Here is a 24,122-nt window from a genome sequence, read left to right on the forward strand (position 1 = left end):
GCAAAAAACAAACAAACAAAACAACAACAACAACAATAACAACAACCCCCCCCCAAAAAAAACACATAGCTTTATTTTAGGTGGTTATTATCCTTGCAAGAAATAATTTTTTCTCTTTTTATTTTTTCCATGCCCATGGCATGTGGAAGTTCCTGGGCCAGGGATTGAACCTGTACCACAGCAGTGACTGCAGCCACAGCAGTGGCAAAGTTGGATCCTTAGCCAGCTGAGCCACAGGGGACTCTCCCAAGAAATAATTTTAAAAAACAAGAAAGCTGGAGTTCCCATAGTGGCTCAGCGGAAATGAATCTGACTAGCATCCATGAGGTAGCAGGTTTGATCCCTGGCCTTACTCAGTGGGTTAAGGATTCAGCATTGCTGTGAGCTGTGGTGTAGGTCACAGACGAGCTCAGATCTGGTGTTGCTGTGGCTGTGGCGTAGGCCAGCAGCTGTAGCTCTGATTAGACCCCTAGCGTGGGAACCTCCATAGGCCACAGGTGCGGCCCTAAAAAGACACAAGACAAAAAACAAAGAAACAAGAGAGCCTTGGATATAGCAGATGCTCAATAATTGCTACTAATACACTGATTATCACTGTACTTCAGGGGTAATATTCAAATACATAGTTTTCAAAGAATATTGCCTCTAGATTCTCCAAAAGAGTATTACCTCTGAGTTCCTTCTAATTCAGTGGGTCCAAATCCTAGCTCTGTCAGTATGATACAGACACCTCTCTACTACATAGATCTCTCTCTCTCCTGTCTCTTGGTCTCTACAGACCTCAATTTCTTCATTTGTAAAATGGAGGAATTGTATTTATCTCTTAATAAGGGAAATGGGATACTAGGTCTCATCCAACTTTCATGCTTACAAATTTCATGACTTGATAAACCTGAAAACTATTCTCAAGTAAGGAGAATGAAAACAGTCACATCAGGGAATACAAAGCACTGGGGAAAAAACACCAAAACATTAAAAGATGCAGGATGTAGAGATAAAAGCATGCAATTGTTTAAGGTCCAGGGTTCTGGTTAGTCTCCATTCTACCATTGATCAATGTGAATCTGACTAGGTACCTCCCATCAGTATCCTCATCTGAAACACAGAAATAATAATGCCTTCCCTGACTGTTATGAAAAGCAAATAATGCAATGTAAAGAATATAAGGTAAAATATCAGGCAAAGATGAAGTATATTATCATTAACTCAGTTAACAGTCTGAGGTCAACCTTGAACTCCTTGGCTAACTCCCTGAGAAACTATGGCAAAGAAAGTTAGGTCTTTGTCAAGTTATGCGATGCTAAGATGCAGTGTTTTGTTGCTTCCTAAAAATATAGTATGTACTTTATAAATATAGGTAGGTCAGTAAGATTCCAAATAACACTGTGTTTGACTTTAGACTTGTATGTCTAGTCCCTTAGGTCACAGTCCACTTTTTCCCAGACAATTTAGAATAAAATTCCAGAATCATTTTTTTTTTTTTTTTTGTCTTTTGTCTTTTTGCCTTTTGTTGTTGTTGTTGTTGCTATTTCTTGGGCCGCTCCCGTGGCATATGGAAGTTCCCAGGCTAGGGGTTGAATCGGAGCTGTAGCCACCGGCCTACGCCAGAGCCACAGCAACGCGGGATCCGAGCCGCGTCTGCAACCTACACCACAGCTCACGGCAACACCGGATCTTTAACCCACTGAGCAAGGGCAGGGACCGAACCCGCAACCTCATGGTTCCTAGTCGGATTCGTTAACCACTGCGCCACGACGGGAACTCCCCCCAGAATCATTTTAAAATTGGAAGGGACCTCATTTCTCCAGTCTTTCATTCTGTCAGATGAGGAAACAGATCCTCTGAGGTTAAGATGATTACCCAAGAGCATAGTACTAGTGTTTAATTCAAAATATGGACCTACTAAAATCCTTAGCCCCAAACCCTTGACACTACAATGAAGGTAAAGACAAAGCAAGCAGGATTAAGATGAATCCTTCTAGATTTCTAGCAAGATTCCTGGCTATTTAAATTCTAATTTCATACAGAAAAAGCTGGAAAACTCAGGAAAAAAAACCTCAAAGTCACTTGTAATTCTCTATCATTAGTAATGCTGGATGTGAATCTTTTTTTCTAAGTAGTTTACAAAAGTGCCATTATACTGGACATACTCTTCTTTAATCCTTTTTTTAAAAAAAAATGTAACTATTTACATTAAACATTTTCCAATATAATTTTTATATTGCAATGAATGTGCTATACACATTAAATACATCACCCGTTATTTCCTTATGAAAGAGTTCTGTAAGAGAAATGTCTGACTGTTTCACTACCACCAAATTACATTCTTCTTTAGTTTTAGGTTTCCGGCAATTTAGATTCCTGGTGTTTAACAAGGAACTAAAGTAAATACCTGCATTAGCAAGGTCATAGGATCTTTAAAGACATGAAGATTTGGGACACTGATCAAGTTTCAATCTTCCCAAAGAGAAACCACAGTGCTCACTTTTTAGGTTACATCTGAAGGCAGCTCCAGAGGAATAACAACACGGAACAAACCTCACATTTACTTAAAAAGATTATCCACCACATGCTCTACCTCCCTTAGTGCTTCACTTCACAGTGGGGATCCAATAACTTACAGATGAAGCTCAAGGTTCATACAAGACTGATACTGACCTTGTTCCTCATGTTTAGACAGCTTCTTTTGTCTGTATTTTTCAGAAACATCATCAGTCTAACTGGAGTAGGTCTACTTAATACGTGCAAAAGTAATATTGACCAACTTCCTTTCTGGGAGGGAAGGATGGTCCTCAAATATTAAAACTGAACACTGTAATATGAATGATTAAACAGAACACAGCCCAAGATTCAGGAAATGGTACAAATCTTCTTAACAGAAGTTATTTTTTTTCCTTTCAAACTCCAATTCTTTCTACAATGACCAAAAAGGAAAGTCAGCAAAATATTTAAAAGAACTGACCTTTGAATATTGATAATTAAAACTTTACTGGTGATTAAGATATTTCAGAAGCCTCTTAGCCTCTCTCAATTCTAAAGATTACTAACTTTGTCACTAAAATCATATTACTGACTCTACTTAGAAAAAAGCTACACAAATTATTACTGTCTAGTGCTTTTTATATGCAATGCTCTGTATTAGGTTTTACATACACTATTCATTTATTCCACACCATAATTTTATAAAATATGAATTTTTTTTTTTTGTCTTTTTTTTTGCTATTTTTTGGGCCGCTCCCATGGCATATGGAAGTTTCCAGGCTAGGGGTCTAATCGGAGCTGTAGCCACAGGCCTACGCCAGAACCACAGCAACGCGGGATCCGAGCTGAGTCTGCAACCTACACCACAGCTCACGGCAACGCCAGATCTTTAACCCACTGAGCAAGGGCAGGGACTGAACCCACAACCTCATGGTTCCTAGTCGGATTCGTTAACCACTGCGCCATGACGGGAACTCCCTAAAATATGAATTTTAACTACATTTTATAGATGAGCAAAGAATCTTCTGAGTCTACTCAGCTAGTAAATGACAAACCAAGGTTCAAATCCAGGACTGTGAGACTGCAGATCCAAACTTTTACAACTATACAACAGTTTAAATAAATAGATAAAGAAGCAAGTGCAATAAGTCAATTAAAATTCTGCAGTTTCCTATTCTTCAGTGCAACTTGTAGACAATCTAAAACTGTTTTTCATTACCGTTGCCTTACTCAAAAATTCCCACTGGGGACTACCCATGGCCTAGGAAGTATATTTTCCCTGAGCCAATTCTTATCTATGCCTCTTTTCTCAATTTAATTGCCATTTCCTTAGAAAACTATCTTGACCTTCTAGCCTAAATTATGCCTCTCTGTTATTCTTTCAAAGTATCCTTCTATCCTTTGGGGCTCTTTTCATAATCTGTGGGTTAACCTGTTTAAAGTTTCATTGGGCAGGGACCAAGTCTGTTGTGTTCATCAATCTATATGCCACTCCTAGCCTTGTATACCTAGAGATTAGCACTGTATCTGTCAAATAGAGATGTTTTTTTGCTGAACCGCATGCCTGGAATGAAATTAAGTCAGATAGTCAAGGACTTCCATAATCTGGCCCTACTTTTATCTTTTCAACTGCATTTTGCTAATTTTCCTCAATTCAGTGCACCTTATGGAGGTCTTTGGCTCCCTCTCCAAGCGTGTAAATTCTACCCTGTCTTCCAAGTGCAACTCAAAAACCCACTTTCCCTAAAGAGTGCTAGCCCAGACATACCCAGCCTCCTTTTAAACTTCTAATAGACTTATATAGGAGTTGATGATCATACTGCTAGTCCAGCTTTTATTACAACTGTTTCGCAAGGCTAATGTACTGTTCATACATATAAATCTTAGCCTCCATCTAGACCTGCACTGTGCAATACAGTAGTCACCACGTATGTGTGTCCATTATGTATAAATCAATTAAAATGAAATAAAATTGAAAATTTAGTTCCTCTTTCACACAAGCCACATTGAAAGCACTCCCTAGCTACACATGGTTAGTGGCTACGCATATTGGACAGGACAGATAAAGAACATTTCCACCATCACAGATTTTTCTGTAAGTGCCTTCAAGAATTGTATTTTAGGAGTTCCCGTGGTGGCTCAGTGGTTAACGAATCTGACTAGGAACCATGAAGTTGCGGGTTCAATCCCTGGCCTTGCTCAATGGGTTAAGGATCTGGCGTTGCCGTGAGCTGTGGTATAGGTTGTAGACGTGGCTCGGATCCTGCGTTGCTATGTCTCTGGTGTAGGCTAGTGGCTAGAGCTCCGATTAGACCCCTAGCCTGGGAACTTCCATATACTGCAGGAGTGGCCCTAGAAAAGACAAAAAAAAAAAAGACCAAAAAAAAAAAAAAAAAAAAAAAAAAAAAGAATTGTATTTTGTAATTCTTTGTATTCCATACTGTGAAAATATTTATTCTCTACATAAATAGTATGAGCTCAATGAATATTAGAGTAATAAAAAATAACAACTTTCTAAATAAGAACTTTAACATGACCCTAATTATATTGTAAACAGTTGTCTTCTACATTAGCATAGGGTCTATATATTAAGCTAATGTCTCTCTCTGGAACAAGCCTTTACGTGTTTTCCAACAGCATTCTTTAAGAGTCAACCACACAAACATTTGTACGGTATTTTTCAGTTTATAAAGTGTTTCTCATTCATCATTTAGTTGGCCGATATATTTTCTAAGGAAATAGGGATTCAGGTTAAACCTAATACTTACCTAGTGCCAACAAAGTGCAAGATACTGTGTGAGGTGATTTTCCTGTGCTTTCATCAGCATCACAAAGAGGAAACAGGCTCAGCAAGAGTAACCTATCCACACTCACTAGTAAAAAGAATCCACATTTCACCCATTGCATCTTCAACACTTACTGGCCAGAAATTTCCAGAGACAAAGTCAATATGTTTACTGGAATAGATGTTCACTAATAAAATTATGATATGTCTTGTATTGGAGAAAAAAGGACTACAAAAAGAATGAAAAACTTTCTACTATAATACTGAAAAGTGTAATCAGGTACTAACTTTGAAGGTAAATGATGCTTTTTTTCTAACTAGAAATACAGCCTATTTATTTTGGAAGTAAAAGGATTAGATGAAGGGAAGAAGCATGAGCAATTCTGAAAAGTCCAAATTATACGACATTTTAAAATGTTTTGTAATATTATTGAATATATTCTTTTTATATATTGTATTTTTTTTCTTTTGTCCCTTTGCCACTTTTTTATTTTATTTATTTTTTTCTATTTTAGGGCCACACCTGAGGCACGTGGAGGTTCCCAGGCTAGCAGTCAAATCAGAGCTGTAGCCGCCAGCCTATGCTACAGCCATAGCAACCTGGGATGTGAGCCACATCTGCGACCTACACCACAGCTCACCACAGCTCACAGTGAGACAGAATATTAACTCAGGTAGTCAGGGCAGGATCATGGGCTTTGAGGTGTTCTTTGATATGGCCACTGATTAACATTTGTGGCTTAAGGGCTCCAGGGAGTAACATCCCCACAGGCCTTGTTTACTATAGGGAGTGTACCTATGCCTAGAGAGACCTTAATCTCTAATTCCCTGTGACTCAGTTTACAGGAAGAAAAGGACAAAGAAACTATGAGACTTATAGGACACTTCCACCCCTAGAACCCTATTGGACAAGGACTGATATAGGTAACTAAGCAAGGCCAATGGGAGAAGACCACATCTCTCTGCACCCCACATTGGTACCCGCCCCATCTTTAAGGGATAAAAACCCCTATGGGACAATAGAGAAGTGGGGGGACTCTTCTCCCCCCTCCCAGAAACGCTGGAAGCTATCTGCTTTCCTTTAATAAAGACTTTGCTTGCTTGCTGCCTATGTGTCTGCTGTGAACAAGAACCCAGATTCCGGTATCATCTTTCCGGTATCAACAGCATCGCTTAGGCCAGGAATCGAACCCATATCCTCCTGGATCCTAGCTGTGTTCAGTAACCACTGAGCCATGAAGGGAACTCCTCTTTTTTTTTTTTTTTTTTTTTTTTGGCTGTGACTGAAGCATGCAGAAGTTCCTGGGCCAGGGACTGAACCTGTGCCACAGCAGTAACCCATGCCAAAGCAGTGACAACACCAGATCCTTAACACACTGAGCCACCAAGGAACTCCCAAAGATATTCTTACTGTAGGGAATATGTGCTAAAATATAGCTGAAGATTAATATTAAACAATGAGTTAAGCTATTTAAATTTTTCAGACCTGTAATTATACAGCATTATTTCAAATGCTCAACTTATTTCCAACTTTAAACTCTTGAATGACTCAAATGTTTATTAATAATTATAAGTTAATTACAATTGATAGAGCACACTGATTAGATTTCACTGTAAAAATGCAACATAGGGAGTTCCCATTGTGGCTCAGCAGTGATGAGCCCGACTGGTATCCATGAGGATGAGGTTCAATCCCTGGCCTCGTTCATTGGGTTGGGGATCTGTTGTTGCAATGGGCTCTGGTGTAGGTTGTAGGCATGGCTCAGATTCCCAGTTGCTGTGGCTGTGGTGTAGGCTGGCAGCTGCAGCTCCAATTTGACCCCTAGCCTGGGAACTTCCATATGCTGCTGGTGCAGCCCTAAAAGTTAAAGAAAAAAAAAATTAAGAAAGAAAAATAGAAAAGTGCAACATGCGGGGCGGGGGGGGGGGGCATTAAAATATTTTACGAGTTTCAATAAATATGATCCATAAGGACTAGGATGTGTTCCAAAAGTTCCAAACTTCACTGTGTCACCCTGCCAAACCAATGAACACTCAGTCTCAATTTCTTCAAATATAAAATACTGATGCTTTTCTAGTTTACTTCAAAGAAGACAAAGAAAGATGATTATGGTACTTATTAGTCTTTTTTCTAACCTCTGCCTTAACTTTTTTTAAGAAAAATAACTGCAATGATAAGAAAATAGGCCCTTCATTTGTCCAACTTTTTTTTTGGAGGATGTCTCTGGTTTGTGCTAAAGCTCTCATTCTCAAAAAGGGACTAAAAGACTGATATACAACAAGGCATCAAAGCATTCTTTAGAAGGCCCAGTACCCACTATGGTTACTGGCAGGAAATCATTCCAAACACTCTCATTCTGAAAAAGGCAGCAGTCACTAGGGAGAAGGAAGAGGACCCTGTTAGAGGCAGCAGGTGTGGTTTGAGGTCAGCAGTGTTTTGTTTTTAATGAGGCACAGTTGCAGGTCTCCAATTGAGTGCCACAAGGGAGCAAGACATCTGAGGGCATCACCTTGAAGGAAAAGAACACTTCATCTAGATGAAGTTTTGGCACCTCTTTTAAGCAGAAAAGCTTAAGGAGTTAGAATAGTTAAAAAGAATAATTCATGTGTTTCAGTTGAAAGAATAAAATATTAAAAATAAACTCCATCAGCAATTAAAGTGAAAATAATGTAAAACTGGATTCTGTGTTTCTTTCTTTTGAGGGGAGAAGGGATGAGGGAGAAAGGATGGGAAAAGAGCTACACTCTTGCTTTTTCCTTATTCTTTTGTATAATATGTAACATGCCTCTTCTTTTAACAGTTTTCTTTTCACTCGTTACATGAAAGCCTAAGTGTCAGAAAGAAAGCAGTCTCTTCTTGTATCCATCCGGAGTAAAATGGAGAGGAAGGAGGGAAAGATACATGTGTCAGTTTTGTGGTGTCCTACTTAAAGAGGGCAGCAGTGTTCGAATAAAAAGAGTTAATAGGCTCCCTGTAACTATGAATCAGCTAATGCTAAAAAGTGTTGAGGTTTCATCTGCTTTACACCAGACCCAACCTGTGCCTACAGAAGCTACACTCTTGAGAATGCTCTGTTCGCTTTTAAAACAAAATGTCCCTCTACAATCTTGGGTTAGGTGAAGCGAAAGTCAAAAGCAGCCTGAAACTACCTCTGGCTAGTAACTGAGGGTCTTCTGGCCCATGGAGAGTACAGACGATCGGTAACCCCTCCTTACGAAGATCCGGGAGGAGCATCCAATGAGTTGAGTTAACAAAGCACACACAGACCCACAGTGTGTCTTTGCCCCTATACCTTAAATGGATGTAGGACATGGACTTACAGGTGAAGTCTTCCGAGTTTGGTGAACTCCTGGGAAAGGAGTGGTAGGGAGGAGAACCAAACAAAGTCACTACGTTTTAATTTTCTGAGGTCACTTCTAGGGACTCAACCGCAAACGCCTTCGGGTAGCGGAAAGCGGGCCCCGCGGCGGCCGACAATGGTCCAGCCCCGATCTAGCACTGTTCGCTCCCGAGAGGAGCGCGTGGGCCAGAACCCGCCGCCCGAGGTCGCCTCCAGGCTTGGCCCCGCCCCCGCCCGCCCCCGACGACCCCCGGAGGCAGCGCAGGCAGGAGGAGCTGCGGGCGCGCGACTCACATGTGTGGGTTCCTCCTGAAGGCATTGGTGATGTCCTTTACCACCCTTTGCACCAGCACCGCCACTTCTTCACTCGTCTCGGCCATGTTGGTGGCGGCAGCGGCGGCTCGCGCGCGCCTCCGGGAGAGCGCCGAGCCGCCCGCGGGAGTTCCGCGGGGAGCGCGCCCGTGTGCGCCGGTTTGGCTGCGCCCCCGACCCCGCCTCCTCGGCCGCCGCGGAACACTTCCGGGTCAGCTACCCTCCCCCTCTCCGCACCGGGGGTGTGGTCCCTAGTTGGGCTCCGGTGGTTGGCTTGGTCCCGGACTTCCCAATTATTGGAGGAGATGGTGCTGCTGGTTTATTTACAGTTACTTCAGGTCGCTGTTGTACACATTTTGTTTTAATTTCTAGTCCACTTGGGGCTGAGGAGGGAGGGGTCCTAAGATCACTCCAAAGCCGGAGACTGGCCTGAACAATCCTCTCTCAGCTCTTCAGGAAACGAGCCAGGTCCCAGAATGCTCCGAGAAAGTTTAACCAAGAGTGAGAGCCCTGTTAAGCAGTTAGTCCCTTGGCACGGTACTGAGAGCTTGGTCTCTATTTTCTTAGTTGGAGAGATGAGGCCGCTCAGAGACGCTCTTGGTGGAATGAGTCCCAATCGGACCTTCTTGGTAACCTCATTTTGTACCTGCCTGCCGGTTCTGGCCACTGGGCAACTCTTTTCAAAAAGTTAATTTAAAAAAATTACTAAATGGATTAAAGGAAGAAAAAGGAGAGTAAAGAAAAAGTTCTTTGCTGTCATGTTGAAAGTAGAAGTACAAAGCTGTTTTTCAGATCTGGTGTCCTTTGAATGGTGCCTGTTAATTTTGGAGTTAAAAAAACAAGGCCCGGTTAAGGTTTGTTCTTAATAACTATTTACCCTGCTACAAATAATTTTTATAAGAAAAACTGGCTTTCTATTCCGTTTGGATTTTGAAATGCCATAAATCAAATTTTCGTATATCAGATTTTCTTTCAACCTTCTCTGTTAGAAAAATCTGGCTGCTTTTGGTTCAGTTCCTTTTACTTAAATCCTTGAAGTGTTATCTTTTAAAAACTTTTTTTTTTTTTAAATGCAAGTTTAATGTGAATGTATGTGGAGCATTTGAAGTAGAGTTGGTGGTAGTGAAAGTAAAAACCATACACAGGAGGCAAAATTGTAAAGCAATGAATAAAAAATATAAATGAACTATATTCAGTGATTGATACTCCCTGTGGGTATGTTTAGAAAGGCAAGACCTGCTGTATCCACACTGGTCTTCTGGTTTTTAAAAGAGATAGAAGTTGCATAAAATTGTAAAAAGCAAGATGGAACATGTTTTAGTCAGGTCAAACAAACCCTAACTTGTTGGCAAATTCTCAAATGAGGCAGTAGATTGAATTCGTTTTTAGATTCCAAGCCCAAAGACAACCTCTAATGTCCTAATTACTCTTAAAATGTGATACCAATTCTGAAATGTTTTGAGTTCACTGATAGTCTTCTTCCTCTTCAAGGAATCAGAGCCTTGCATCCTTTCCCAATAGAAGTGGGAAATAAATCCTGACTTCTGGGGCAGATCTCAAAGAAATGCACTGAAATATAAATTTTTTTAAGAATTTATTTTTATCTTAAAAATTAGTGTGATTTTTTTGTTTCACTCTAATACATTTAGAGGGAAAAAACCAAACTTTGTCCCTAAATCTTGAAGTGAAATTGATATTCCAGGAAAGTAACACCTCTATGGTTCTGTGTGTCCCCTTCCCATATACACACACATATATGCACACACACCCTATTTATACTCATTTGAAAGGTGTGAATTATATGTCTCATGTTTCTTCTGAGTTCACAAATTGTATCACCCAATTATTAAAGATCTGCTATGTTTAGAATTCAAATTTTTTATAGTTAAAGTATACTGGAACTCTGAGCCAACCCTCTTATTTTCCAGGTAAGGAAGCTGAGGTTCAAAGAAGAATTGAAATTCATGTAACTTTAATAATGATACATGTATAAGAATAGGATATGATAAATTTAGCTTTTTTTTTTTTTTTTTTTTGTCTTTTAGGGCTCACCCATGGCATATGGAGGTTCCCAGGCTAGGGATCCTGTCAGAGCTACAGCCACTGGCCTGTGCCAAGCCACAGCAATGCCAGATCTGAGCTACATCTGCGACCTACACGACAGCCGTGGCAATGCTGGATCTTTAAACTGCTGAGTGAAGCCAGGGATCGAACCTGTGTCCTCATGGATACTAGTCAGATTCATTTCTGCTGAGCCACGAGGGAAACTCCTAGTATGATTTTTTTGAGGGATTCAAAGATTTATGTTCCGGCATCTGCAAAATACACATACTAGTAATGCGATATTGTAAGTAGCTTAACTGCACCACATTGGGAACTGATTAAATGACAGCAAATCTATATGCTGAAATACTATTTGGTCATTTAAAAGCACATTGTAACTAGAGTATATACCAAACTCTTAGGAGGAGGTATATTTATAGGAGAATTTTACTAAATAATGCAAAGAACAAAATATAATTTTTGTAATAAAAGTTTTTAGGTGTTCCTGTCATGGCTCAGTGGTTAACAAATCTGACCAGTATCCATGAGGATGCAGGTTTGATCTCCGGTCTTGTTCAGTGGGTTAAGGATCCAGTATTGTGGTGAGCTGTGGTGTAGGTTGCAGATGTGGCTCAAATCCTGCTTGCTGTGACTGTGGTGTAGGCCAACAGCTATTGCTCTGATTCCACCCCTAGCCTGGAAACTTCCGTATGCCACAGGCATGGCCCTAAAAAGCAAAAAAAAAAAAAACAAAAAAAACCCTTTTTTAGAGTATATGTTAAAATGTTGGATGCATTTATTTGTTGATAAGCAAACTATCACATGCATACTAATTTTCTTGAAGATTGATTTTTAAAAATTTTATTTACATTTGATTTACAATGTTCATTTGATTTAAAATGTTGTATTAGTTTCGGGTGTACAGTAAAGTGAATCAGTTATACATATCCTATTCTTTTTTCCCATACAGGTTATTATAGAACATTGCATAGACCTCCCTATGCTACACAATAGGTCCTCGTTAGTTATCTATTTTATATATACCAATGTGTATGTGTTAATCCCATCCTCCTGATTTATCCCTTACCCCCAGGGTTTCCCCTTTGGTAACTATAACTTTGATTTTGGAATCTGTGAGTTTGTTTCTGTTTTATAAATTAGTTCTTTTATATCATTTTTATTAGATACTGCATGTAAATAATATCATATGGTATTTTTCCTTCTCTGACTTACTTCACTTAATATGATAATCTCTAGGTCCGTCCATGTTGCTGCAAATAGCATTGTTCTTTTTTATGGCTTAGTAATATTCCAATGTATGTATTACCATATTTTCTTTATCCAGTCCTCGGGTGATGGACATTTAGGTTGCTTCCATGTCTTGGTTATTGTAAATAGTGTTGCAAGGAATACTGAGGTAAATGTATCTTTTCAAGTTATGATTTTTTCCAGATAGATGCCTAGGACTGGGATTGTTGAATCCTATGGAAGTTCTATATTTAGTTTTTGAGGGAATCTCCATACTGTTCCTTAATGGAACAGTACGTACATACCAGTTTACATTCCCACCAACAGTGTAGTAAGGTTTTCTTTTCTCCACACCCTCTCTAGCATTTATTGTTTGTAGACTTTTCGATGATGGGCACTCTGACTGGTGTGAGGTGGTATCTCAATGTAGTTTTGATTTGCATTTCTCCAATAATTAGTGATGTTGAACATCTTTTCATATGCTTTTTGTCCATCTGTGTGTCTTCTTTGGCAAAATGTCTTTTTAGACCTTTTGGCCATTTTTTGAATTGTTTGTTTTTTGTAAAGCTACATGAGATGTTTATATATTTTGGAGATTAATCCCTTGTGGTTGTTTTTTTGCCCATTCTGTGGTTTGTCTCTCTCTCTCTCTTTTTATCATTTCCTTTGCTGTGCAGAGCCTTCTAAGTTGAATTTGGTCCTATTTATTTATTTTTGTTTTTATTTTTATTACCCTAGCAGGTGGGCCAAAAAAGATATTGTTGTGATTTATGTCAGAAAATATTCTGCTTATGTTTTCCTGTAGGGGGTTTAGAGTACCTGACCTTAACGTTTGGTCTTTAAAACATTTTGAGTTTATTTTTCTGTATGGTGTTAGAGAATGTTCTGATTTCATTCTTTTACATGTAGCTGTCCATTTTTTAGCATCACTTATTGAAGAGACTGTCTTTTTTCTATTATATAGTCTTGCCTCCTTTGTCATAGATTAGTTGATGATAGGTATATAGGTTTATCTCTAGACTTTCTATCCTATTCCATTGATCTGTATTTCTGTTTTGTGTCAGTACTGTACTGTTTTGATGACTATAGCTTTGTAGTAGAGTCTGAAGTCAAGACTGATTCCTCCAGTTCCATTTATCTTTCTCAGGATTGCTTTGGCTATTTGGAGTCTTTTGAGTTTCCATGAAATTAAAAATTTCTTTGTTCTAATTCTGTGAAAAATACCGTTGGTAATTTTATAGGGATTATGTTGAATCTGCAGATTGGTTTGGGTAGTATAGTCATTTTTACCATATTGATTCTTCCAATCCAAGAGCTTGGTATATCTTTCAATTCGTTTGTCTTTGATTTCTTTCATCAGCATCATGTAGTTTTCAAAGTATTGATCTTCTGCCTCTTTATGTAGGTTTATTACTAGGTATTTTATTTTATTTTTATTTTTTTGCTTTTTAGGGCTGCACCTATGGCATATGGAAGTTCCCAGGCTAGGTTGAATTGGAGCTGCAGCTGCTGGCTGATGCCACAGACACAGCAGTGTGGGATCAGAGCCGTGTCTGTGACCTACATCACAGCTCATGGCAATTCCAATTCCTTAACCCACTAAGCAAAGTCCAGGGATTAAACCCACATCCTTGTGAATACCAATCAGATTTGTAACCCTCTGAGCCACAGTGGGAACTCCAGTATTTTATTCTTTTTGATGTGATGGTATATGGGATTGTTTCCATAATCTCTCTTTTCTGATCATTCATTGTTAGTGTATAGGAATGCAAGAGATTTCTGTGTATTAATTTTTTTCTGTACAATTTTAGCAAATTCATTGATGAGCTCTAGTAGTTTTCTGGCCTCTTTTTTGATTTTGTATGTGTAGTATCATTTCATCTGCAAACAGTGACAGTTTTACTTCTTTTCCAGTTTGAATTCCTTTTATTACTTTTTCTTCTCTGATTGCTGTGGCTAGAACTTCCAAAACTCTGCTGAATAAAAGTGGTGAGAGCAGATGTCCTTGTCTTGTTCCTAATCTTAGCAGAAATACCTTCAGCTTTCCACCATTGAGAATGATGTTTTCTGTGGATTTGTTATATATGGCCTTTATTATATTCAGGGAGTTTCCCTCTATGCCCACTTTCTGGAGATTTTTGTCATAAATGGGTTTTAGATTTTGTGAAAAGCTTTTTATGTATCTATTGAGATGATCAACCCAGGCTTTCAGAAAGCTCTGAGAACTTAAAGCTCATTAGAATTCAAAGCACAGTTATGTAACTTACTGAAACAAAAGGTTATACATCAAGTGATAATATCATTGGCAGTTTACACATCCATATCTGCACATACAAAGGGACTAATGAGTCCAGGGTCATCATGGCCCCTTACGAAATTAAGAAGGAAGGTTATTTCTTAGGAGTTGTGACTCTTTATGAGATTAAGAGGGAACATTATCTTCTAAAGAGGTCTGGCTAACACAGATTTACAACACATACTAAAGGCGAGGGAGGAAGCCCAACCCAGCAAAGAAAAAAATTTATTTTTAAATTTTTCTCTTCTTGTCATGAAATATGAGTTTTATTTCATCATATACAAAACAAATTGTACATCACATATATATAACCATATGTGTATATGTATATATTGGACTGAGATGATATAAACTAAAGCATTATCAATGGTTATCTTCATCTGGTAAAACTGCTAGAGATATTTAAGACCTTATAAATATACATTCTTTATATTACTCTGAATGTTCCAAACTTTCTACAACTGAAAGCCTAATATATGTGTTTAGGGCACTGGTGGAAAGGAAGTTACCAAGGTGGTTTTAATGACAGGCCTAGTACAGTTGACCCTTAAACAACATGATAGTTTTGAGAGCTGACCTTCCACTATTTAAAAATCCACATGTAATTTTACAGTTGGCCATCCATGTCTCTGGTTCTAGGTCCTCCTTATTTGTGGATACCCAGGGATTCAATCACGAATTGTAGTATTATACTATTTTTTATTGAAAAAACAATCCATGTGAAAGTGGACCTGCAAAGTTTAAATTCTTGTCATTCAAGAGTCTACTATAATTACTTTTGTGAAGAGTTGGAGATGACTTTATAATCTATTTCCATCTTTGCTCCATATTGTTCTACTTTTATCATTATGATAAAATGTATTATTTTTACATTTTATCATTATGATAAATGTATTATTTATCACTCAATTATTTGGATTTGAAGTCCATTTTACCATGTTAACATTATCCAAGACAGAGTGTAAATAGTACTAAACAGTTTTCACCATGTGCTGACTGTAGTTAAAAAAAAAAAAGCTCATTGGAATTCCCGCCGTGGCTCAGTGGTTAACGAATCCAACTAGGAACCATGAGGTTGCAGGTTCGATTCCTGGCCTTGCTCGGTGGGTTAAGAATCTGGCCTTGCCGTGAGCTGTGGTGTAGGTCACAGATGCAGCTCAGATCTGGCGTTGCTATGGCTTTGGTGTAGGCCAGTGGCTACAGCTCCAATTAGACCCCTAGCCTGGGAACCTCCATGTGCCGAGGGAGCAGCCCTAGAAATGGCAAAAAGACAAAAAACAAAAAACAAAAAAACAAGCTTATTTGCTCCATTAAAATATTTAAGTGCTCAATTTTAAGTGCTTCATTGTAATACTACCATTGTGACTAACAATATACTTATAGTAAGTGAAACCTCAATGTAATCACTGTCCTAAAATTTAAAATCCAAGAACTTACTAACAAAGAAGGTATGAGAAATATAATACTAGTCAAAAAGTCACAATATCAACATCTTTTATGAATTCTTAAGAAAACTCAATGGGAGTGATTTTATCTTTAAAGTTTTTATTAAGGACCATTCAAGAAAAGGAATTAGAAATTAATAAATTTTAAAAGACATATTTTAAACTTACAGGAGTTTTAGTATACTTTTTGTCTATTATGTAGTTTATTTTCCCAAATACAAAACTTCATATGTGGTCAAGAACTATTTTTTTAAGTCACAACCATGAATGCCAATGCCAACTATTTTTACACTTAGTTGATGTATCTATCACTTAATTATTTCTTTTTTACCAGAAAATTCACATATTTATTTTTATTTATTATTCATTTGTAATTGAAATATAGTTGATTTACAATATTGTGTTAGTTTCAGGTGTATAGCAAAGTGATTCATACGTATATTTTTTTCAGGTTATTTTCCATTATAGGTTATTATAAGATATTAAATATTGTTCCCTGTAACATTTCATTATTATAATTGTTAAGATAAAAATGAGAAAATGCATGTAATAGCACCTTCAAACTGTGAAACACTGTATAAATTGTTACTTATTTCTCTAAATAATATTATTATAGGTAAATCAGTGTTAAATGCAATAGTAAACTAATACTAAGCTAAATACCAACTTTCAAAATGAAATTATATTGTTTAATATTTCTAAGAGAATTATACTATTACAATTAACCTCCTAGTGAAAATATGAACTTTTTTTTAACCTGACAAAGTAGGTAAATGTTATAAAGATGCTTATTATGATGATGACTTTAAATGACCAGTTAATGCTGTTGTTGGAATCCATGATGATAGAGGAATGAAGATACTAGTTATGTAATATTATTTTTGTTGCTGAATAAGTGTTTTTTTTTTTATTTGTTAGTTCCAAAATGTCATTCTTTCCTTTTATCCTCTTCTTCCTACCACAGAGGCCCAAGAAACACATGATGTAATCTTCAGAAAAGATTAGGAGAAAATGTCTGGAGAGAAAAAGAGCCAATCCAGAACTCGCATATGGAAATGGCTAGGGAGATGGGTATGTCTTCATGTGGAATTAATATTTCTCTTGTATGGAAGATGTCAAATTATTGTAGGAGTTTTTAGTAATATGCCATTTATGGATGCCTAAGGGAAAAAGTACCCAAATATGAGTACATTCTTAAGTTATTTTTTGCTTTATGTTTTTCTTAGTCTTCAGTGTAAATATAATAATAATACAGACCATAGACAGGTTAAAAAAATGATAATTGAGGAGTTTCTTGGTGGTCTAGTGGTTAAGGAGTCAGCATTGTCACTGCTGTGGCTTGGGTTCGATCCCTGGCCCAGGAATTTCCACATGCTGTGGGCATAGCCAAAAACAAAAAAACAAATAATTGAGAATTTAGGAGGGTAGTAAAAGCTTCATTTTTATTGTGAATAAGGTTAAGTATAAGACTTTTTCAGATACTGCCTAAAAGTAAGACAGAACTATATCTCTTCTTTCATCTCACTTCTTAAGTTAATTTTTCAACTCATAAATTTTATAATAAAAATATAATAGGATTTCTTCTATGGCACAAAGGGAGTGCAGGGACACGGGTTTGATCCCCAGCCTGGCACAGTGTGTTAAGGGACCGGTGTGGACAGCTGTGGCACTGGTCGCAACTGTGGCTTATATCTGATCCCTGGCCTGGGAACTCTTTATGCCACAGGCCAGCCAAAAAGAGGAAAACACACACACACACACACACACACACACTATCAATACCTATTTTATATATATATATATATATATATATATATATACATGTATGTATTTTTATTACCTTCCTGTTTCCATGTTTTAAGCCACTCTGAGACTTATTAAAATTAACACCAGGCCAAATCACCCATAAGAAATGATGAACTTTCTTTGTTAAATGTTGAACTATGCTCTTTTAGTATAGTATTTATAGAGAGTGTCAGTCTGAGGTTTAGGAGGGCACGCCAAAGAGTAATTCCCCAATTAATATCTTCTGACTTCAAGCACTTCAATTTATATGCTAAGTCTCGAAGTCACCATCAGTGTTCAAAAAAGGACAGTGCAAAATATTGTATAGTGGATTCATAGAAGGCGAAAGTTAAATATCACCTCTGAGAGGATGAGCCTCCATGTAATTGTGCTTATTTATTCCAGAAATGTTAGTGAATGTTACTGTGTATAAGACATTGTACTAGGTGCTGGGTATACAATGATGATAAAAACAGACATTATTCTTGCCTTCTTGTGGGACTTACAGCCTAAAGGAATATGCACAATATTCAAGTAAACAGAAAAATATATAATGAAAAAAGGTAAAAGCAAGGAACCATGCTCAATGATAACAGTGTGGGAGTAAGAGCATAGCTTTAGACAGTATGGTCAGGGAAACCTATTCTAGGTGGTGATATTTAAGCTGAGACCTAAAAAGATAAGAAGAAACCAGCCCCGTGAAAGGAAGGAGCTACTACTCACCATTAGTGGAAACAGAATGTGTACAGTCTTTAAGAAGAAAAGAACTTAACTAGCATGTCTCAGAAATTGAAAGAAGGCTAAGCTGATAACTTTTATTGACCTGACAGGGTTTCTAAAGTGATTTCAGATTCATTTTACTCTCACCTGGATGTCAAGAATAAGCGTGATTGCCTGGTTCCAATTTTTCTTCCTTTCTGTGTCCTCTGTGTTCTTTGTTGTACTATACTGAACAGCTCCCATGGATAGCTCATGTCACATGGTTATATGGTTATATACCATGTTCAGGTATTTAGTCAGGAAATCCCAGTAGCAAACTCAACTGTTTCTCAAAAGGGTAATATTTATCAGTAGAAGAGGATAGGCTTTTTTTTTTTTCCCCTAAAACCTAAGGGTATTGCCGTGACATTAAAAAAATGCTTTTTTTTTTTACTACTACTGGATCTTCTGAGTCACGTGGCCCAAGATCAGCTTGCATGGAAGCTCTGGGGTCCATTCAAAACTAAGAGTTACTCAGTAAATTACTCAAACTAGAACATTTGAATAGAGTGCATATTGCCTCCTGAATCTAAACTGGCCTATGTGTCTCTTTCTCATCGGTAGAGTGTATATGAAGAAGCAACTTGCCCTTCATGTTGGTAGAAATATTGTGACATGCCCCAGACTAGTGTACTCTAAGAAGCTTCACTAAGGCGACAGGCCTCTGAAAGTTTTCAGGGCTTATGTAGCATCTTCTGTCATGTTTGTGTTTTGCCAAAACATTTAGAGTATTCGTTGCTTACTTAGAAGTCAAAAGAAAAAAAGGACTAGGAATTCCCGGTGTGGCTCAGTGGTTAATGAACCTGACTAGTAACCATGAGGTTGCGGGTTCAAGCCCTCGCCTCGCTCAGTAGATTAAGGATCCAGCATTGATACGAGCTGTGGTGTAGGTCGCAGACACAGCTCGGATACCACATTGCTGTGGCTGTGGCTGCTCCGATTAGACACCTAGCCTGGGAACCTCCATATGTCCCAGGTGTGGCCCTAAAAAAGACAAAAAAAAAAAAAAAAGAAAAAAAGGACTGAAATTCTCATATACACTCATACACGGCTATATGTTCTTCTTGTAGAATATACCAAATGTAATTAACAAGTTGTCTAATTAGTTCAATATCTTTATCCTTCTATAGAATGTAACTCCACAAGTGCTAGAACCCTATTTTTCCTGTGTGTCTGTACTTTGCCTGGCATATGGTGGGCTCTCAATTAATATGTAAATGTGTGGATCGATGAATAAAAGGAAAGAATGGGAAAAAATAGGAAAGAATAGAGTAGCCAACATATAGTATAGGAATAATATAGAGAAAGTGGAGGAAATCACCTCTAATCATGAGGAAACTTGAGACCATGTTTTTGCAGTTTAAATTTTTCCAAAAGGGTTACAGGGAGCCATTGAAAGGGTTTATGCTTCTCTGTTGAAATCCACCCATTTTTCAACAGTATTCTTGTAATTTTATTCTATGTTTAGTTATCCATCCATACATAAATTGAATACACATATATTTCTACATAAACAGTTTTGAGTTTTTATCACACAAAAAAATGAGAGAATCCCTTTCATCTTTAATTTTGTTTTTCTAGTACCTGGCATATTACCTAACATAATGAGCACTTATAAACAATTGCCAAGTCGGAGCTCCCTTCGTGGCACAGTGGTTAACGAATCTGACTAGGAACCATGAGGTTGCAGGTTTGATCCATGGCCTCACTCAGTAGGTTAAGTATCCAGCATTGCCATGAGCTGTATGAGCTGTGGTGTAGGTTGCTGACACAGCTTGGATTCCACGTTGCTGTGGCTCTGGCGTAGGCCATTGGCAACAGCTCCAATTAGACCCCTAGCTTGGGAACCTCCATATGCCACAGGAGCGGCCCTAGAAAAGGCAAAAAGACAAAACCAAAACAAAACAAAAAAAACCCAAAGAAACCCTTTGCCACATGAACAAATGAAAGCCCAATTAAAATGTCACTTCTACCAGGAAGCCTTCTTTGATAACCCTAGAAGGAAATACTCTCCTGTAATCTTGAACATCATTGTATTCTGTCTAGTCTTTGCCCGGCACTTTTCATATATTATTAACTTGTTTTAAAGTTACTTTTGTAAAGCTGTTACTGAGTCGGAAGGGGTTGTCAACTTCATTTTTGTATCCTAATCGTAATATAATTCCTTATATAAGGCAGGCATTAAGTATATATTTATAGAATGGAAAACATATTCTTCTCTTTTTAATATTATGGATTGCAAAGAATTATGCAATAGAATCATGATTCTTAAAATTATTAATTCAGTTGTAATTTTCATAGGTCTATTTTATTCTAGAATTTTGTGTGATTTTCACAAAATTGGTAGATATGGATGGTACGGGAAAATTTTTGTTTTGGAAAAAGACATAAATCTTACAAGTTTTTTTTTTTTTCTTTTTTCTGGCCTCACCTGTGTCATACGGAAGTTCTCAGGCTAGGGACTGAATCAGAGCCATAACTGCTGGCCTACGCCACAGCCATAGCAATGGCAGATCCTAGCTGCATCTGCAACCTATGCCACAGCTTGCAGCAACACTTGATCCTTAACCCATTTAGCAAGGCCAGGGATCAAACCCACATCTTCACAAAGACTAGTTAGGTTCTTAACCTGCTGAGGCACAAAATGGGAACTCCCATGTAAGTTTTTTTAAAAAAAGTTTTTAAATTAAAATATTCATGTAGGAGTTCCCGTCGTGGCGCAGTGGTTAACGAATCCGACTAGGAACCATGAGGTTGCGGGTTCGGTCCCTGCCCTTGCTCAGTGGGTTAACGATCCGGCGTTGCTGTGAGCTGTGGTGTAGGTTGCAGACGCGGCTCGGATCCCGCGTTGCTGTGGCTCTGGCGTAGGCCCGTGGCTACAGCTCCAATTCGACCCCTAGCGTGGGAACCTCCATATGCAGCGGGAGCGGCCCAAGAAATAGCAACAACAACAACAACAACAACAAAAAAAAAGACAAAAAAAAATTCATGTATCATAAAATTTACCCTTTTAATGTGTAAAATTTATTTATTTATACTTTTTTTTTTTTTTTTTTTTTTTATGGCCACACCTGCAGCATATGGAGGTTCCTGGGCTAGGGGTTGAATGGAAGCTGAAGCTGCTGGCCTACATGATGGCAACACCAGATCTGAGCTGCATCTGCAACCTAGGACACAACTTGCAGCAACTCTGGGTACTTAACCCACTGAGAAGAGGTTAGGGATTAAGCCTGCATCCTCATCAATGCTATGTTGGGTTCTTAACCCACTGAGCCACGACAGGAACTCTCAAATTTAGTTGTTTATAGTATAAGATCATACAGTCATCACCACTAATTCTGGAATTTTTTTTTATCACCCTTACTGAATCTAATTCCGATGCTAGTTTTGGCAGTTCAATTTTTTTTTCTTTTTTCTTTTTTTTTTGTCTTTTTGCCTTTTCTAGGGCCGCTCCTGTGGCATATGGAGGTTCCCAGGCTAGGGCGTCTAATCAGAGCTTTAGCTGCTGGCCTATGCCAGAGCCACAGCAAAGCCAGATCCGAGCTGCGTCTGTGAGCTACACCACAGCTCACAGCAATGCCGGATCCTTAACCCATGGAGCAAGGCCAGGGATCGAACCTGCAACCTCATGGTTCCTAGTTGGATTTGTTAACCACTGAGCCACGATGGGAACTCCCGAATTCTTTTTTTTTTTTTTCTTTCCTGTTAGCATGCCTTGTAAACCTTTTTTGAAAACTGTACATGACATATGGGATAATAGAAGTTGGTAACTGGACCTTTAGTGAGAGGTTTTATGTAATCTAGTTATGACCTGGGCTGTGTTTAATGTTTGTTATTGCTGTAGCTACTGCAGGATTTAGCTTCGTCAGGTACGCTTATATTTTTTTTCTTCTGTTGTCTCTGGTTTCCCTAAGGATTTCTTCTTAAATAGAATCAGTATCTTGCCATTCTTACAGCTGCAGTCCATTGTTATTATCACTGAATCATTGTTATTATACTGAGTTCTGTTATATTGGAGCACTGTTATTTTACTGAAGCACTTTTGTTATACTAGAGCTCTATTTTTACACTGGAGCTCTGTTATTATATTGGAGCTCTGTTAGTATACTGGAGCAGTGTTATTATTACTGGAGCACCATTATTGTATGGGTGTTTATTTTTTATTTTTTATTTTTTTTCTCTTTTCTAGGGCCGCTCCCTCAGCATATGGAGGTTCCCAGGCTAGGGGTCTAATTGGAACTGTAGCCACCAGCCTGTGCCAGAGCCACAGCAATGCGGGATCCAAGCCACCTCTGTGACCTACACCACAGCTCATGGCAATGCCAGTCCTTAACCCACTGAGCAAGGCCAGGGATCAAACCCACGACTTCATGGTTCCTAGTCGGATTTGTTAGCCACTGAACCCCAACAGGAACTCCTGTATGGGCGTTTATATTGTGGTAAGATATTGTGGGAGAGGAATTGTTTTATAATTTTATGACTAACTCAGCCTATTTGTGGGCCTGAGTCCTTGGTCTGTGACCTTCAGAAGAGCTTCTTGACTTTTTTCTTTTCTCCTCTTAGGTGAGAAAGTGAAGATCAATGGGGATATGTGGTTGGCTAATTGTCCTTACTTTGGTCATATAAGATTGTGGTAGCACCATTTCACTTGGAGCACTGGCCGTTATTATAGAGGATGCTTTGGGAATATTTCAAAATTTTTATTTAACCTCTCCCTCTGGCTAAAATCAAAGAGTATTTTTGGGAGTCATCATTGTGGAGTTCCTAGAGGTAAAGTCCATAATAGTGTTTGGGTTTCCCTAAGTTTGAGCCACTGCTAAGTTTCTCAATCTTGAGTAATTTGCACTCAGTCTCCAGCAATTTGTAAAGATTAATCGTTTAAGTGTTAATAGCAGTTTAAGGGTCCAGCAACTTTTAATTCAGGTAAGCAGATTTCAGCAGTAATTCTCTGGTTTGCCCATCTCTCAGATTTCTGGGTGACAATTTGCTCTGTGATCTTAATTCTTTGATGGGCCTAAGAAAAGTCATTTATTTTCAGTTTGCTTACCTTTTATCTTGTAAGGATTGGAATGAAGACTTCAAAGCTCTTTATATATTGAGCTGAACCACAAGTCTTCCAATGATCTCTGTTCCAACTATTCAGCACTGTTATTGTAGCATGAAGACAGTCATAGGCAGTATATAAATGAATGAGAATCTCTGTATTATTTTTCATTTATTTCTGCTCTATTCTTTACTATTTCCTTCCTTCTGCTTACTTTGGGTATTCTTTTCTCTACTTTTTCTAGTTTTTTAAGGTGGAAGTTTAGCCTGCTGAATAGCATTGAGAACTATGTCCAGACACTCATGTTGCAACAGAACAAAGGGTGGGGGGAAAAATGTAATTGTAATGTATACATGTAAGGATAACTTGATCTCCTTGTTGTACAGTAGGAAAATAATAAAAATAAAATAAAAAAAGATGGAAGTTTAGGTTACTACTTTGAGATCTTTTTTTTTTAATATAGGTCTTTACAGCTATACATTTCCCTCTAAGCAGTGTTTTAACTGAATCCCATATGTTTTGATATGTTGTATTTTCACTTCATTTGTCTCAAGATATTTTATAATTTCCCTTGTGATATTTT

The 24,122-nt window shown here is 38.1% G+C and overlaps 2 protein-coding genes across 3 annotated transcripts in view; one reads left to right on the forward strand and one right to left on the reverse strand.

Annotated features, from left to right (window-relative positions):
- PTAR1 (protein prenyltransferase alpha subunit repeat containing 1) overlaps positions 1-9,055 on the reverse strand; it is a 60,971-nt gene extending 51,916 nt beyond the window's left edge. The window contains exon 1 of the mRNA XM_005654497.4: positions 8,902-9,055. Coding sequence (XP_005654554.3) covers positions 8,902-8,987 — 86 coding nt within the window. The 5' untranslated portion in view covers positions 8,988-9,055. The remainder of the gene's footprint in view (positions 1-8,901) is intronic.
- Positions 9,056-9,122: 67 nt separating this feature from the next.
- Positions 9,123-24,122, forward strand: part of CFAP95 (cilia and flagella associated protein 95) — a 226,112-nt gene continuing 211,112 nt past the window's right edge. The window contains exons 1-2 of one of the 2 annotated variants that reach the window (XM_021064725.2): positions 9,123-9,257; positions 16,916-17,022. The gene's annotated coding sequence lies outside the window, so the exon portion shown is untranslated. Of the gene's footprint in view, positions 9,258-9,529; positions 9,549-16,915; positions 17,023-24,122 lie in introns of those variants that run through there. The other variant, XM_021064735.2, reaches the window with a different exon arrangement.

The sequence above is a fragment of the Sus scrofa genome, chromosome 1 (genome assembly GCF_054392235.1).
Source record: "Sus scrofa isolate SSC_HxYL_T2T_F1_AM1 chromosome 1, Sscrofa_HxYL_maternal_Yorkshire_Landrace_v2.0, whole genome shotgun sequence".
Classification (NCBI taxonomy): Eukaryota; Metazoa; Chordata; class Mammalia; order Artiodactyla; family Suidae; genus Sus; species Sus scrofa.